The sequence below is a fragment of the Neltuma alba genome, unplaced genomic scaffold (genome assembly GCF_004799145.2).
Source record: "Neltuma alba isolate B1F8T4 unplaced genomic scaffold, ASM479914v2 tig00012464_pilon, whole genome shotgun sequence".
NCBI classification, from domain to species: Eukaryota; Viridiplantae; Streptophyta; class Magnoliopsida; order Fabales; family Fabaceae; genus Neltuma; species Neltuma alba.
Window position 1 is genome coordinate 1,185 of NW_021636940.1, and position 14,928 is coordinate 16,112.

Sequence of the window (14,928 nt, forward strand, 5' to 3'; positions counted from 1 at the left end):
AGCAAACACCTAATCAGTTAAAAGGGGGGGGGGAGTGCATTATGCTACTTATGCTCAAGAAATTAAATTGATGAGCACTACTCTAACCATCCAAATTAAAACTGGAAAGGTCAGATTTAATTTAATGTTACCTAGTGTTTATATTTTTAATTCGTTTTTATTTTTAATAGATATAGAATTTGAAATAAAAATAATCTTTTAATTATTATTTACAAATTAAAAATGTTAAATATAAACCATTTTAAATCGGGTTTAGATTATTCATATTTGACCACAATTGCCTTAGAGTTAGTATAATTTGTAGAGCTGATAATATAAGTTGGACCTGCGGGTCCAACCGCCTAACCCACCAAAAAAGATGGGTTGGCCAGCAGATAAAATTTTAACTCGCATCGTTTAACCTATAAACCACCGCAGGTTAGCTCACCAACCGGTGGATTAACTTGTGTTTATTTTTTTTTGGTATTTTTTAATTTATTACTTATTATAATTATATTATTATATTTTATATCCTATCTAAAAATAAAAAATACCATTATCATTTATTTGGTGTTTTCAATCAAGTATTTAAAGGGAAAAAAAAAAAATTTCATTATATTTTATTTATATTGTATAAGAAAAAATATTTAAAAATGACAAAATTATTTTTTTAAAAAAAAAATAGTTGGCAAGTTGACAACCCACCATAACGAGAAGCCAACCGTTATTACACGAGCCTTTTCAGCACCCGCACGACTTAACCTTTTGCTAGTTGGTCCGTATTATCACCCTTAATAATTTGTCAGTTTCTATATATGTGTGTGCACGCACACTTCGAACTTTGGTCATTTCAAAAGTGAAAATGTGCATATTTACGTCTTATTATTATTATTTTTTTTGGAATAAAAGACGGCGGCGTGAAAACATTTAGGGTCTAGCTTCCTAAAGAGAGCCTAGGAATACAATTTTCTAAGGTGAGAATGGCTTCTTTTTTTTGACCAGCAAGGTGAGAATGGCTTTGTATTCCACAGGAGGAACATTTATAATGACAGTTTCATAACATCCATTTGATAACCTTGGCCGGCCAAAGAATCGAAGGCAAAAGTCTGTCACATGTTAGGAGGTTGTGAATATATTTGATCCAGCCATTGAGAGGATGACGTTGAGTTAGGTTGCTATTAATAAATTGCAATGCTTCTGCAGAGCGGCTAGAGACAATTTCTTTTCGGTAATTGTGATTCCAACTTAGGTGCATTCCTTCATTGATTCCCATAATTTCCGCAGCAATATGGGGAGTGTATCCTCATTTTTTAACAAAACAAGTTTTCAAACTGCCTCATTGTCTCAGAGCGGGTAGTCTTCATCATTCTAACACACCTACTGCCCAATCTCAACCAACTTTTTTGAGGAGGAATCCATATTTAGAGAGTCAGTATAGGATGGATCGAGGATGTTTTTAAGAGATTGAAGCTTCTCAATAATTCTCTAATCAATATTTATCTTTTTTTTTTTTTATAGTAGTCCTTGAAGTAGTTGTGCATGTTAATATTTTATCAATGATAGTTCTACATAATACATGTAATTAGTAAGAGTATTTTATGAAAGACAACATCTATTATTACAAATAACTAACTTAATTAATTTTTAATCTACTTAAATTAATTAACTAGTTCTCATATTAAATACATGAGGTAATACTAAGTATCCTTTCATATGCCCGAGCACACATGAGCGAAGAGCTTTTGCCAAGGGATTTTCCTGAAATTTACAACTGCCCATCTCATGTTCATATATTATTATATTAAGGTGAGGGTGCTGAAATTTCATTTCAATATAAATATATACACACACGGAGTACCAACATGCCATATTCATCTAAAATATACTCAGAAACGGAGTATCAATTCATTAATCTACCTATATACAAATGAAATCCTAATTAAATCATCAAGAGGACACACATTCATGGCAAACTTTGCATTTACATGGTTCAACCCATACTCTTTTAGATAAGCCGAAGCCTAAAGCTTTGGTCCTCTCTCAAGCGATATCCTACCCACCTAAATCTAGATAGGAGGGTGATGAATGAAATGCTGGCAACTTAATAACGCATAAAATATAAATCAAATTATTATTTAAAATTCAAAGCAACTCATTTTTTAATTTAAATAATATATATGAGCACATTAAAGTGTCAAATTAACAAAATCATTATTGATATATGTTGCATCATGTTAGATCATGTAATTTTATAAAGGATTAAAATGATTTTAAGTGAATACAACCTAATAAAAAATAAACAAATATAATTATCAAAATGATTAAAAAATACCTCAAACAATTATAATATATATTCAGGTTTAAACAGGTTGGATCTTGACAAGCTTCAGAGTTAACCGGGTCAGGCCTAAAAGCCTGTTTAGCCTAAAATCATGTTTTCTTGAAAGCCTAGCCATTGATATGCTTGGGTTTAAATTGGCCGACATGATAGATTCGACCCATTTTTTTGGTCTCTAATTCCATGAGAGTACACAGTAATTTCCCCTTAATCTTCACTTTTGAATTGGTTAGGTGATAGGTATTAACCGAAGATGAATATTGGTGCAGTTATTATTATATGCTGTATATGAGGTATTGGAACTTGGGAATGGGATCCTCTATATGTCTATCATCAATCAAAACATTAAATAAGATCAAACCCAACACATACACGCACACACATTACCACGTTGTGTCTTCATGGCTCAAATCCTACTATTTTACCCAGCCAAACGAATTTCTTTCCTCTCTTCCTTATGACCGGAGTGGTATCTATTATTTTATCTAACCATGCATAACCAATAAGCACATAATCTACAGCAATTTAAGGCGCAAGGGCGGAAGGAAAAAGAACGTGAAGCTTTATCTAATAATTAACTGTTCTGGTGCGTTTGTGTGTCTTACTATTTGTGTGAAAATTTGCTAAGTGTTTGGCAATGTCGATATGTATGAACGCTGCGGGGGTCAATGCAGACGTGATATAATACGTACATACTAAACACAAGGGAGATTGCAGAATTTGATTTTTAAGGTGATAAGTTATTATCTCCCACATGAATATCAACATAATACAGTGAGAAGCATCGAGTGAGCAACAAGAAAAACAAAAGTCAACGAATATTACGTATTGAATGACGTAATTGGAAATCGGGGAACAAATCCTTTACAATATTTATTAATGCAAACATTGTTCAAGATCATACGCTACACAAGGTCTTCTTATAATATATAACAGCCACGAACATACTTGTCTCCATGACTCATCCAAAGAAAAGTACCAAACAATGATGATCATCTTCTTATTCTATTATTTCCTTCTTTTTCTTGCTTTCTTCTTCACTCTCAAGCTCTTCGTTCAAAATAATAAGAAGTACAAAAACATCCCACCTGGTCCACCTTCTCTTCCCATTGTCGGCAACCTCCACCAACTGAAAAAACCACTTCATCACGCCTTTCATCGGATTTCTCAACGTTATGGCCAAATTGTTTCTCTTTGGTTTGGCTCTCGTCTCGTGGTCCTTGTCTCGTCGCCTTCTGCAGTCCAAGAGTGCTTCACCAAAAACGATATCGTCCTGGCAAACCGGCCCCGCTTTCTCCTCGGTAAGTATCTTTCCTACAATTACACCGGCTTAGTGTTCGCTCCTTACGGTGACCACTGGCGCAAACTCCGCCGCATCACGGCTGTTGAGGTGCTCTCCAACCACCGTCTCAACAAATTCTTGGAAATGAGAAGAGACGAGATGAAGCGCCTGGTGCAAAAGCTTGCTCAAGAATCATGTAACGAGTTTGCGAAAGTGGAGATGAAGCCAAGGTTTTCAGAGATGATGTTCAACACTATGATGCGAATGATTTCAGGTAAGAGGTATTGGGTAGATGACCATGAAGTTGGGGACGTGGAAGAAGCAAGAAAGTTTGGAGAGATGATAAAGGAGTTGGTGACACTTGGAGGAGCAAATAATCCTGCAGACTTCCTGCCCATATTGAGGTGGTTTGATTATGATCACGTGGAGAAGAGGCTCAAGATCTAGAGTTTCGCCAAGAGATGTGATGGGTTCATGCAAGGACTCATTGATGAGCATCGAAATTCAAAGCAGAGAGCAAATACTATGATAGATCATCTTTTAAGTTTTCAAGAATTACAGCCTGAGTACTACACAGATCAAATTATCAAGGGCCTCGCTTTGGTAAGTAGTTAAAACTGTTTTTTTTTTTTTTTGTGCTTTTTGCTTTTGTGAAATCTTTTAATTTGTTGATCTTCTCTTTGAGGTGTGCTTGTAACGTATGTTAAGCTTGCGGATAGTAGATGTAGAGTTAATGATGGAAGAATTTGAGAATGCTGCAATAAATTCCTAGCAGAACTGCAAAAAGGAAAAATAATGATAGGATTTGAATGCTGCTGCTATGGGGGTTTTCCAAAAAAGCACTATTTTGAAATTGATTTTACTTCGCCAATTTTGACATGTAGGTCATGCTTCTTGCTGGAACGGATACATCGGCCACGACTTTAGAATGGGCAATGTCGAGTTTATTAAACAATCCTCATGTGTTGGAAAAGGCAAAGAAAGAAATAGACACACATATAGGGCAAGAGAGATTAATAGATGAGCCAGACATCTCAAAACTACCATACCTGCAAAGCATTATCTTTGAAACATTTCGATTGCATCCTGCAGCTCCAATGTTGGTTCCACACGAGGCTTCAGATGATTGCACCATTGCAGGATATAATGTTCCACGTGGCACTATGGTATTAATCAATGCTTGGGCAATCCATAGAGATCCCCAAGTGTGGAGTGCTCCTACAAGTTTTGAGCCAGAGAGGTTTGAGAAGGAAGGAGAAGCAAACAAGCTAATTACATTTGGGTTGGGAAGACGAGCATGTCCTGGAGCAGGTTTAGCTCAACGAACAGTGGGATTAACTTTGGGATTGTTGATTCAATGCTTTGAATGGAAACGAGTAAGCGAGGAAGAAATTGATATGACAGAAGGAGCAGGAGCCACCATGCCAAAAATTATTCCATTAGAGGTCATGTGTAGAGCACGCCATCCAATAATTGATACACTTCTTTCTTAAAACGTTATAGAGGATAGCTATTTAAAGGTCCCTTGCCCGGTTGTCATTGTCCTCAGAGGCAATGGATTGATTAGTTCTTAATACTCATTGGCCCTCAAAAAAGCATGAGGACAGGATTCTCTAATAAATTGTAACCGTGTATATCATCTTCCTTGATCGCGGCAATAATGAGGATCTCCTTTGATTTGTTTAAGCTATGGTAAGTGTTTCAAGTAGTCAACCCGCTGGTTCTCACCTTATCTTCTTTGCTTTTGTTATTGTTTCTATCGACTGAGATTTCAAGTTATTAGATATAAGATAGAGATGAAGAAAAGTACCATTTTTCACGTTTGTTTAAAGTAGAAGTAAAAAATATGAAGTACTTATTACGTTTTTTCTTTTTATGTCAAACCAAAACAAAAATAAAAAGTCAGTCAAAACAGAGATAAAAAGACTGTGTCATAGTAGTAGTGGACGTTGCTGTCCTATTTGATACGAAACATTAAAAATGAGAGATAAAGACTAGAATTGTAATTGAAAAAAGTCACTAAAAAAGTCTTTAACATGAACAATTACTTGTTACATGGATTAGGCAAACCCATGAAGGTAGAATTAGAAAATATCACTTTCCTCCATGATATTCCTCAATCCCACATATATGGGTTTCTTTAATCTCATATAATAAGCAATCTCTCATACCTAATACTCTTTTAATAGATTTTTTTCAATCCCAATTCCAATTTTTCATTTTCAATGCTTCATACCAAACTATGCCTGAGTGTTTGGGACCTCTTCAAATAATTACTTTATGTTCTACGAGACAAAGTTTCTATCTTATAGCACAAGAATACTTTTTGTTATTAGGTTAATCCAAACTGACACTCAATAGCAAATTCATCCAAATCTAAAAATTGATTCCATCAAACTCTTGTATAAATAGTAAAGTCCAAGTCCTTTAACTAGTTTTTCTTTCGCCAACTGATATGCAGCAACATTAGCAAACGAGAAAATTGCGTCTCGTTTAATCTTGTTCGTTGGCTTCAGAACATTTGTTTTCAATAGAAAAGGGATTTAGGGAGCATTTCTTTCTTAAAAATGCTCCCATTGGTACTCATTATGCTTGATCTTTCTTTTTTTAATACTTATGTTTGAATTTTCAAATGGTCATTTTTTGTACTGAAAAAAATTAAAAGTGAGTTTTGAAAATAGCAAAAGTGTAACGCAAAAATCAAATGGGTAATGAAAAAGATAAAGGTTGATTACTAGAGAATTTTAAAAAGAAAAATCTCTAAAAAAGACCCTTAAATAACCCAAATTCTTATTTGGTTATTGAACTTATCAAACTCCTAATTAGGTCACATGACCCGAAAAAGGATTTTAAAATTTTATGAAATGACTCTAATGTTCTTTCATTAGAAACCTAAGGAAATGAGAATTTTCTATCATTTTTAAATTGGTAATTTAAAATTCAAACGTATTGACTATGTAATTGAACTTGTTAATTTTTAAAGTTGTATTGTGATCATTTTTATTTAAAAATTTATTGAAAGTGTATATTGAAGACAAAAATTATTAATTTAGAATTAAAATATATAATAGTGAAATGTAACATGTTACTTTTTAAGGTTATATTATGATTAAGTTTTATTCAAAAGCTTACTACAAGTGTTATGGGGACATAAAACTGTTAATTTCGAACTGAAACTTGTTAACTACGTAATTAAACTTATGAATTTTTTAAGATTGTATTGTGATCAAGTTTTATTCAAAGACTTGTTACAAGTGTGTTATAAAGACAGAAAGTTATTAATTTACAATTAAAATGTGTTAACTGTAAAATTGAACATGTTAATTTAGAATTTTCTTTTGATTTCTAATGAAATAGACATTATAGTCGTTTTATAAAATTTTAAAATTTCTCTTTAGGTCATATGACTTGATTAGGTATTTAACAAATTTAATTACCCAAATAAGAATTTGGATTATTTAAGTGTCTTTTTAAGAAATTTTTTCATTTTAAAAATATTATTAATTATTAAAAAATTAAGATATTAAATATGAAGGAAATTAAAAAGGGCCTTGGTCTATCTTTGAAACTTAAAAGCTCTAAAATTCAAGGTCTTTATATGAAATTCAAATATCATTTCCCCTGGTACATATCCAGTCTTGCCCGCCCCTCGCAATTTAGAGAACAAAGTGGCAACAATATATGTAAGCGAGATAGACTAATGGGAAGATGACGGAAACATGATTTGGATTGATTTAGAGAAAACAGAAGAAGGCTGGGGGTGCAAAGCAATTCAAAGTCCCGGTAAGTCTTGAGTTTGAAAGATGATTGATTTACTTTTCTTTTCCTAGTAAAATATTGCAATTATATTTATTAGGCGAAGAAGCAAACTGACATATTGCAACAAAATTTAGTTCGGCGATGTCTTTTGTCATTTTCCCCAGCTTTTCATTCTTTTCCACAGCCTTTTTTAAAGATATTATATCACACAGCCAAAAATTTCAATATGCACCAGTGCACCTTTTGTTTTTTGTTTTATTTTAAACCGCAAGAGCAAAATTATATAACTTGCATATAAAGTTATTTTCAAAGGTCAATTAGTGCCTAGTTTGAACCACGATGACGATTTCTTATTTATGAGGTAGCTGGAGAAGATAATGGTGATGGTAAGGAGTTTGAAGATTGGGGAGCTGATGATCAAAACAGAAATTTCAATAAAGTTCATTATAGAATCAGTGAACATGACCAATCTCAAACACTTAAAAGACAATGTCAACAGAAGTTTTCAAATAGTTTGATTACTATCATCTCTGTCATTTTCAAATTCCTTACCATCACCCTTCGCTGCCATAGAATTATTAATATTTGACTTATTTTTGTTTATATTTGATAGTTTCAAACCACCAAATATGAAAGAATTACTTGACAGTTCTTTGTTAATAACTATTAAATAAGATCATCTTATTTGAAAATGAAAAATAAAGCGGCTTCATTTTTTATTATATACAGTTATTTGTATTATTTTGGTTTTTATTTACGAGACAATATAATCATTGATAATAATAAGCGAATATAATATTAAATAAAAAATTATATTTATGGAATTCAAAATCCAACAAATTATAGATAAACATCATACATTTAATAAAAAATTAATCACTTGAACACTCTATGCAAAGGAACATTGTCTCTCTTTAGAATTCTAAAAGAAAATTCCACAATAATGTAGAAGAACATTGCCACAGTCCATGGATCATGTATTAGTACTTTCAGTCACTTCGATCATAAAGGCAGAATCATCTCAGATACCTTCATAATAGTACACTATTTTATTTGATTCATCTCAGTATTTTATATTAGTAAATCTGAAGTAGTGATTTTCTTCTCCAGCTACCTGATAAATAAGAAATGGTTATCATGATTCAAATTAGACACTAATATTTCTGACCAAAAAAAAATTAGACACTAATATTTGACCTTTGAAAATAACTTTGCATTCTAGTTACATAATTTTATTTGTTCTCTCGATTAAAACAACAAAAACAAAAACAAAAGCTGCATTGGTGCTAGTGCACATCGAAATTTTTTAACCATGTGGTCTTGTGTCCCTTAAAATCTTGTCCGTGTCCTTAAAATCTCATAATATCTTCACAAAAGTCACGGAAAAGGTTGAAAAGTTGGATAAAAGGACAAAGGATAAATAAATTTTGCCACCATGTCAGAGTTTGCTTCTCCTTATTATAGTTTCGTCATACCTTGGATGTTGTATTAAAACACAAACAAAAACTATGCCAAACTTTGTTATCCTCTCAGATCTTTAATGTGTATCATATTGGGAAACAAAAGTAAATCAACAATCCAGCTTCTAACAATCTAAGGTTATAAGTAAAATCGGACCGACACCTGCTATCTGTAGAAGAGCATTCATTCTCTTCCTATCTCCGTCTCAAGACAAAGAAAGACTAGCATACAGAGACGTAGGGCTACGAGAGGGTTGGGGATGTTTGGTTTCTCCCAAAAATTCTCTTTACAAACACTTTCGGTCAAAATAAAATTTCTTTTACGTATTTCATACACTATAAAATTATTTTAAAATTATGATTTTGTTTTCGTCCAAACACTTTTTAGAGCAAGAAACATCAAGAAGGAGGTGAGGAAGAATAAGAGGCTTTGAATGGATCAGGTAAGACATCCGATCGCGTTCCTTTATTCTAACGAGATTAAAATGTACTATGAATTGCAAAAAACGCAACATTAAGATGCATTTTTTACAATTATAAGCCAATATATCACTCATTAATCTCTTTTTTCAACAAGTCCATGATGAAATCTAAAATCCAGGGTAATTTCATAGCAGAAATTCAAATGCAAGAACCGACAAAGCAACGTATCCATACAAAGCATGCAAAACTAAAAACTAGAAGGGAATTGTTGGTATACATGTAGATGTCCCCATTCACTTATTGCAATAAATTATATCAACTACTAAAAATGCGCTTTTTATAGCATGAAACTCCCACCCACACACAACCCCACGCCTATGGATGCAATTCCTTAACATAGCTATCGTCTACAACATTTTAAGAACAAAGCCTATCAATGATTGGATGGCGTGCTCTACACATGGCTTCTAGAGGAATAATTTTTGGCATGGTGATCCCTCCCCTTCTCTCATATCAATTTTTCCTTACTTGCTCGTTTCCAATCAAAGCATTGAATTAACAATCCCAAAGTTAATCCTACAGTTCGTTGAGCCAATCCTGAGCCAGGACATGCTCGTCTTCCTAACCCAAATGGAATCAGCTTGTTTGCTTCTCCTTCTTTCTCTAACCTCTCTGGCTTAAAACATGTAGGATCACTCCACACTTGGGGATCTCTATGAATTGCCCAGGCATTGATTAATACCATAGTGCCTCGTGGAACATTATATCCTGCAATAGTGCAATCATCTGAAGCCTCATGTGGAACCAACAATGGTGCAGCTGGATGCAGTCGAAGTGTTTCAGAGACAATCCTTTGCAGGTATGGTAGTTTCGAGATGTCTGGCTCATCTATTAATCGTTCTTGCCCTATATATGTGTCTATTTCTTTCTTTGCTTTTTCTAACACATGAGGATTGTTCAATAAACTAGACATTGCCCACTCTAAAGTCACAGCTGATGTATCCGTTCCAGCAAGAAGCATAACCTACATAACAAAATTAAAAAAAAAAAAAATCATCATTACAACTAGACTAAATTTAATGAATGCTCACACAAAATCAAGATTTTGCAAATCTGCTACAATGGTGGGGTCTGCACTTCAAAAATCCAGTGAAACGCTGAATTAAATAATCCCGTTTCTTCATGTACTTAATCCTATCATAACCAATTTTTTTTTAAAAAAAAGAATTTATTGCGGCATTAAGATAGATCCTGTAATTTTTATTTCCTTTTTACGGTCCTGCTTACAAGTTATTGCAGCATTATTCTCAAATTCTTCCCTCCTTGACTATACTTCCAGTAGTAGCCATGGTTTAACTATTCCGAGCAAATCTCAAAGAAAAGAAACTAAAAGATATCCCCAAAAACAAACAAGGACGAAACAGGTACGGTTTTACTTACCAAAATGAGGCCCTTAATAATTTGATCCGTGTAGTACTCAGGCTGCGATTCTTGGAGGCTCAAGAGATGATCGATCATAGTATTTGCTCTCTGATTTGCATTTCGATGCTCATCAATGAGTCCTTGCAAGAACCCATCGATTCTCTTGGCGAAACTCTTGAGCCTGCTCTCCAAGTGAGCAAAATCAAACCACCTCAATATGGGCAAGAAATCAGCAGGGTTATTTGCCCCTCCTAGTGGCACCAACTCCTTTATCATTTGTCGAAATTTTCTTGCCTTTTCCACATCCTCTACCTCACAGTCGTCTCCCCAGTACCTTTTACCTGAAATCATTCTCATTATAGTGTTGAAGGTCATCTCTGAAAACCTTGATTTCATCTCCACTTTGGCGAACTCCTTATGTGAGTCCTGAGCAAGCTTTTGCACCAAGCGCTTCATCTCGTCTCTTCGCATTTCCGAGAATTTGTTGAGACGGTGGGTCGAGAGCACCTCAATCGCCGTGATACGGCGGAGGTTGCGCCAGTGGTCACCATAGGGAGCGAATACTACGGTGGTGCAGTTGTAAGAGATATACTCACCTACGAGAAAGCGGGGCCGATTTGCCAGGACGATGTCGTTTTTGGTGAAGCATTCTTGGACTGCGGACGGCGAGGAGACAACGACGACAAGACGAGAGCCAAACCAAAGAGAGATGATTTGGCCATATCGTTGAGAAATCCGGTGAAAGGCTTGATGCAGTGGTTTTCTGAGTTGGTGGAGGTTGCCGATAATGGGAAGAGAAGGTGGACCAGGGGGTACTTTTTTGAACTTTTTGTTTTGGAGGAAGAACTTGAGAGTGAAGAGGAAAGCAAGAGGAAGAAGAAAATAATAGAATAAGAACGAGCTCATGGTCTTTTGACGCTTCTTTCTCTTTAGGAAGTTTGGTTTAGTGATATTATTGTTATATATAGCGGCTTGTGTTGCGTTTGAACTCACGTAATGCTTCATCAATCTTATATCCAAGGGATGTCCTTAAACAATAAGTTCCGGTTGCCTCATTTGATAAGGTTGAACTGAACTGTCCACTCGTCTAGTCTTAAATATAAAAGTTGGGAGCTGATCTTGATTTTAGATAAAATATCTAAATCTATTTTATTTCATATATTTATAATTTTTTTCAACTAATAATTTTCTTAACTCATAAATTGATATATAATCTAATTAGAATACATAATTAATAAAGTAATATACTCTCCGGGTTTTTAACATAGGAGCTAATTTGAGAGTTGATATTGGTTGTAAGACCTATTCAATATTTTTATTAATTTTATTGATATTTTATAAACAATAATTAAATAGTAGAGGAAGGAAAGGAATTAAGGATGCTGATTAAGGTGTTTTAAAAAAAAGATATTATTATATTAACTAATTTAACTAATATTTTAAATCTACTTAAATTTGTTAATTTGATTAGATGAGTATTTAATTTTTACAATCCACTGAAATGAATTAAATAATTGTTATGTTATATCAAGGACTTAAAAGAGGATATTGATATTCATCTTCATGTCGGATCAGCTTCCACGGAGAAGCAATTAAAAGGAATCTTCATATCCTTACAAATACTGATGATTACATGTGTGAATATTAATCCTTCAAGTTTTGTCATGATTTAGCGAGGGGGTAATTGGCTCTTGAGAGTTTGCAAAAATTGTCCATGCCCTGAAATAATGATGTCGTTTTGTTTGTCGCTGCGTGATTGAGTGTAGATTTTGATAAGGATCTTGTCTTGTCCGGAACTGGAAGAAGCACAGACTCTACACACACACACGCACACTAACTGTCAACCTATCACGTGCTGATGTGAACACATTGGTCACAAACAACGCCAAATATTTTTGCAAATTTTCTCAACATTGACACGTTGGCTCATGATGAGGATGGCACGAGGATCATGTCCTCGTTAAGTTACAAAAGAAATATTTTATTTTAAGTTTTACATTAATGTATACATTTCGGTTTTACATTTTTAATACATTGTCTTGGGATGGGGAGTAATTTTTTTTTTTTGCCAGCGTATAGAGAGTATTAAGTAAGTTTAGTTACTTAAATATAAGAAGTGAATTTTTAATCCTTTTAACTTTAATACCATTGGTTTTATTAAATGAAAAATGATGACTTAGCAAATTTAAATAGTAACTCTGTAATTAAACACTAAGAAAAATAACTAAACAAAAGTTGTAAATAATATGAATGAGGGACTTTATACATTTATTTTAACAAATTTGAAATTTGAAAAACGTGGTCATCATTAATTGTTATTATAGCAAATAGCGAATAAAACATAGCGAAAAAGGCCTTATTGATTGCTAAACTATTATAATAAATTTGTAAAAAAGCTGTAGTGAAAATTTTAAAAATTAATGATTAACTTATATATATGCTATATATGATCCTTAATATAAAAACTAATTAATTAATTTGAGTAAATTAAGAAAATTAATTATTTTAGTTGTTTGTAATAAATATATGTCATTTTTTTTTCTAAAATACCCTTGCTAATTATATGTATCAGTAAGAATTATCATTTAATAAAACCTTTAACATCTACAACTACTATAAAGACTAGTTTAAAAAAAATGGATAAATATAAAAGATAAAATATATTACAATCATATAAATTGAATGACAAACTAATTCTAATACTCCTTCGGTCCTTAACATAGGACCTAATTGTTAAGTTAATTTTGGTCCTAAATATAATATATATTTCTTATATTTCTTAATTTAAGTTAATTTTAGACCTTACATGAATACTCCCTCAACTATAATCAAGTAAGTGAGGGAGGGAAGACATTAAGAAAGATGATTATGGTTTTTTAATAAAAACATGTTATATTTTTTATAATGAACTAACTTAACTGACTTTCTTAATATAATCAAATTAGTTAAATAGATCTTATATTAAGATCGGAAGGTATTAAAGACTAGATGTGGTATTATTTTTTATTATTTTATTAAGAAATTCCAGTGGCTCAAAGGCGTTAGCCAAAGTTTTGGCATCCAAATGGCAATGGGATCTCGCCCGCGCTTGCGAGCGTTGCCAGCGAGGGGTTGTGACCCCTTTTTTTTTTTTTTTAATTTTCCAAATAAGGGCATCTGCGTTTTTTTGCTTTAATTTCAATTAAAAAAAAACATATAAATGTTTGATTGAAAAACGAGAGGAAACTAGAAGGAGCTATGTTGGCAAGACAATACAAGGATTTATACATTAATTTTTTTATGAGGGGTTAATAATATCTAATCCTTAAAATTTGGACATATTTTAATTTTAATCCTTCAAATTTTAAACTGATAGTTTTAATCTCTCAAATTTAGTTTAAGACATTAGTCTTTAGACATATAATGATTTTAAATTTAGTAAAGTGTCATAAATAATATTAAAATGATGATACTGACTCATTACATAGCATATAGCCGAATCTCATGTGGACAACAGAAAGGGAAAAAAGCCAAGAACAAATTCCCCAGTTTTTCTTCCTCTTTTCAGGACCCATTCATTGTATTGCATTTTGAGAATTCATGCCTTTTTGTATAATCCTTCTTTAAATTGCCTTTTGAGAGCTTGTTCTTTCTTTCCTGTTATCTACAAAATCCAGTTAGGTGTCATCTGATGAGTCCACATCATTATTTTTATCACCATTGATGACTTTTTTACAAATTTTAACACTGTAATACTTGTAAGGACTAATACTTTAAGTCGGATTCAATTTCAGAAATTAAAATTGTGGATTTAAAATTTGAGAGATCAAAATTAAATTGGGGTCAAATTTGAAATTTCATACACAAAAATTATATTATTTTCAGTTTTAATTATAAAACTTTATTTATAATCTATAAATTTTATAATTAGGATGAAAGTAGTATTAACTTTTTAAATAATAACGATCAATCGCCTTGGTCCCCGCAACGACGCAACGCGTGTAGGTCTATCGCTGCGGCATGATCAGGCTGAGTGGACCACTCTTAGGTCTGAGCTAGTCTGATTTTATGGGAATTGGATTCTCTCCACTACCCTTCCTATCCTCTTCCCCTCCACTAACCTCCTTTTCTCTTCACAACCATTGGATCAAAACTCCAATAATCCAGATTTAATATTTTATAACATTTTATAAAAATAAATATTATGATAAAAAATAAATAAATAAATTTAAACTGTTAAAATCTAATTTGTTTTGATCCAAAAAATATTATAACATTTATTATAG

At 32.8% G+C, this 14,928-nt stretch overlaps 1 protein-coding gene and 1 pseudogene across 1 annotated transcript; one reads left to right on the forward strand and one right to left on the reverse strand.

Annotated features, from left to right (window-relative positions):
* Positions 1 to 3,302: 3,302 nt before the first annotated feature.
* On the forward strand, positions 3,303 to 5,246 carry LOC114727314 (cytochrome P450 81E8-like; annotated as a pseudogene).
* A 4,503-nt stretch (positions 5,247 to 9,749) lies between these two features.
* Positions 9,750 to 11,569, reverse strand: LOC114727315 (cytochrome P450 81E8-like). The gene is made up of 2 exons (XM_028914009.1): positions 10,682 to 11,569; positions 9,750 to 10,265 (listed from the first exon to the last, which is right to left on the reverse strand). The coding sequence occupies exons 1-2, from the start codon at positions 11,567 to 11,569 to the stop codon at positions 9,750 to 9,752; spliced, it is 1,404 nt and encodes a 467-aa protein (XP_028769842.1).
* Positions 11,570 to 14,928: the final 3,359 nt, after the last annotated feature.

Excerpts from the sequence above, each read along its gene's own strand:
- LOC114727315 (XM_028914009.1), bottom strand. The coding sequence starts at position 11,569 with ATGAGCTCGTTCTTATTCTATTATTTTCTTCTTCCTCTTGCTTTCCTC. Across the intron at positions 10,266-10,681 it reads TTATTAAGGGCCTCATTTTG|GTTATGCTTCTTGCTGGAAC; the intron begins GTAAGTAAAACC and ends TTTGTTATGTAG.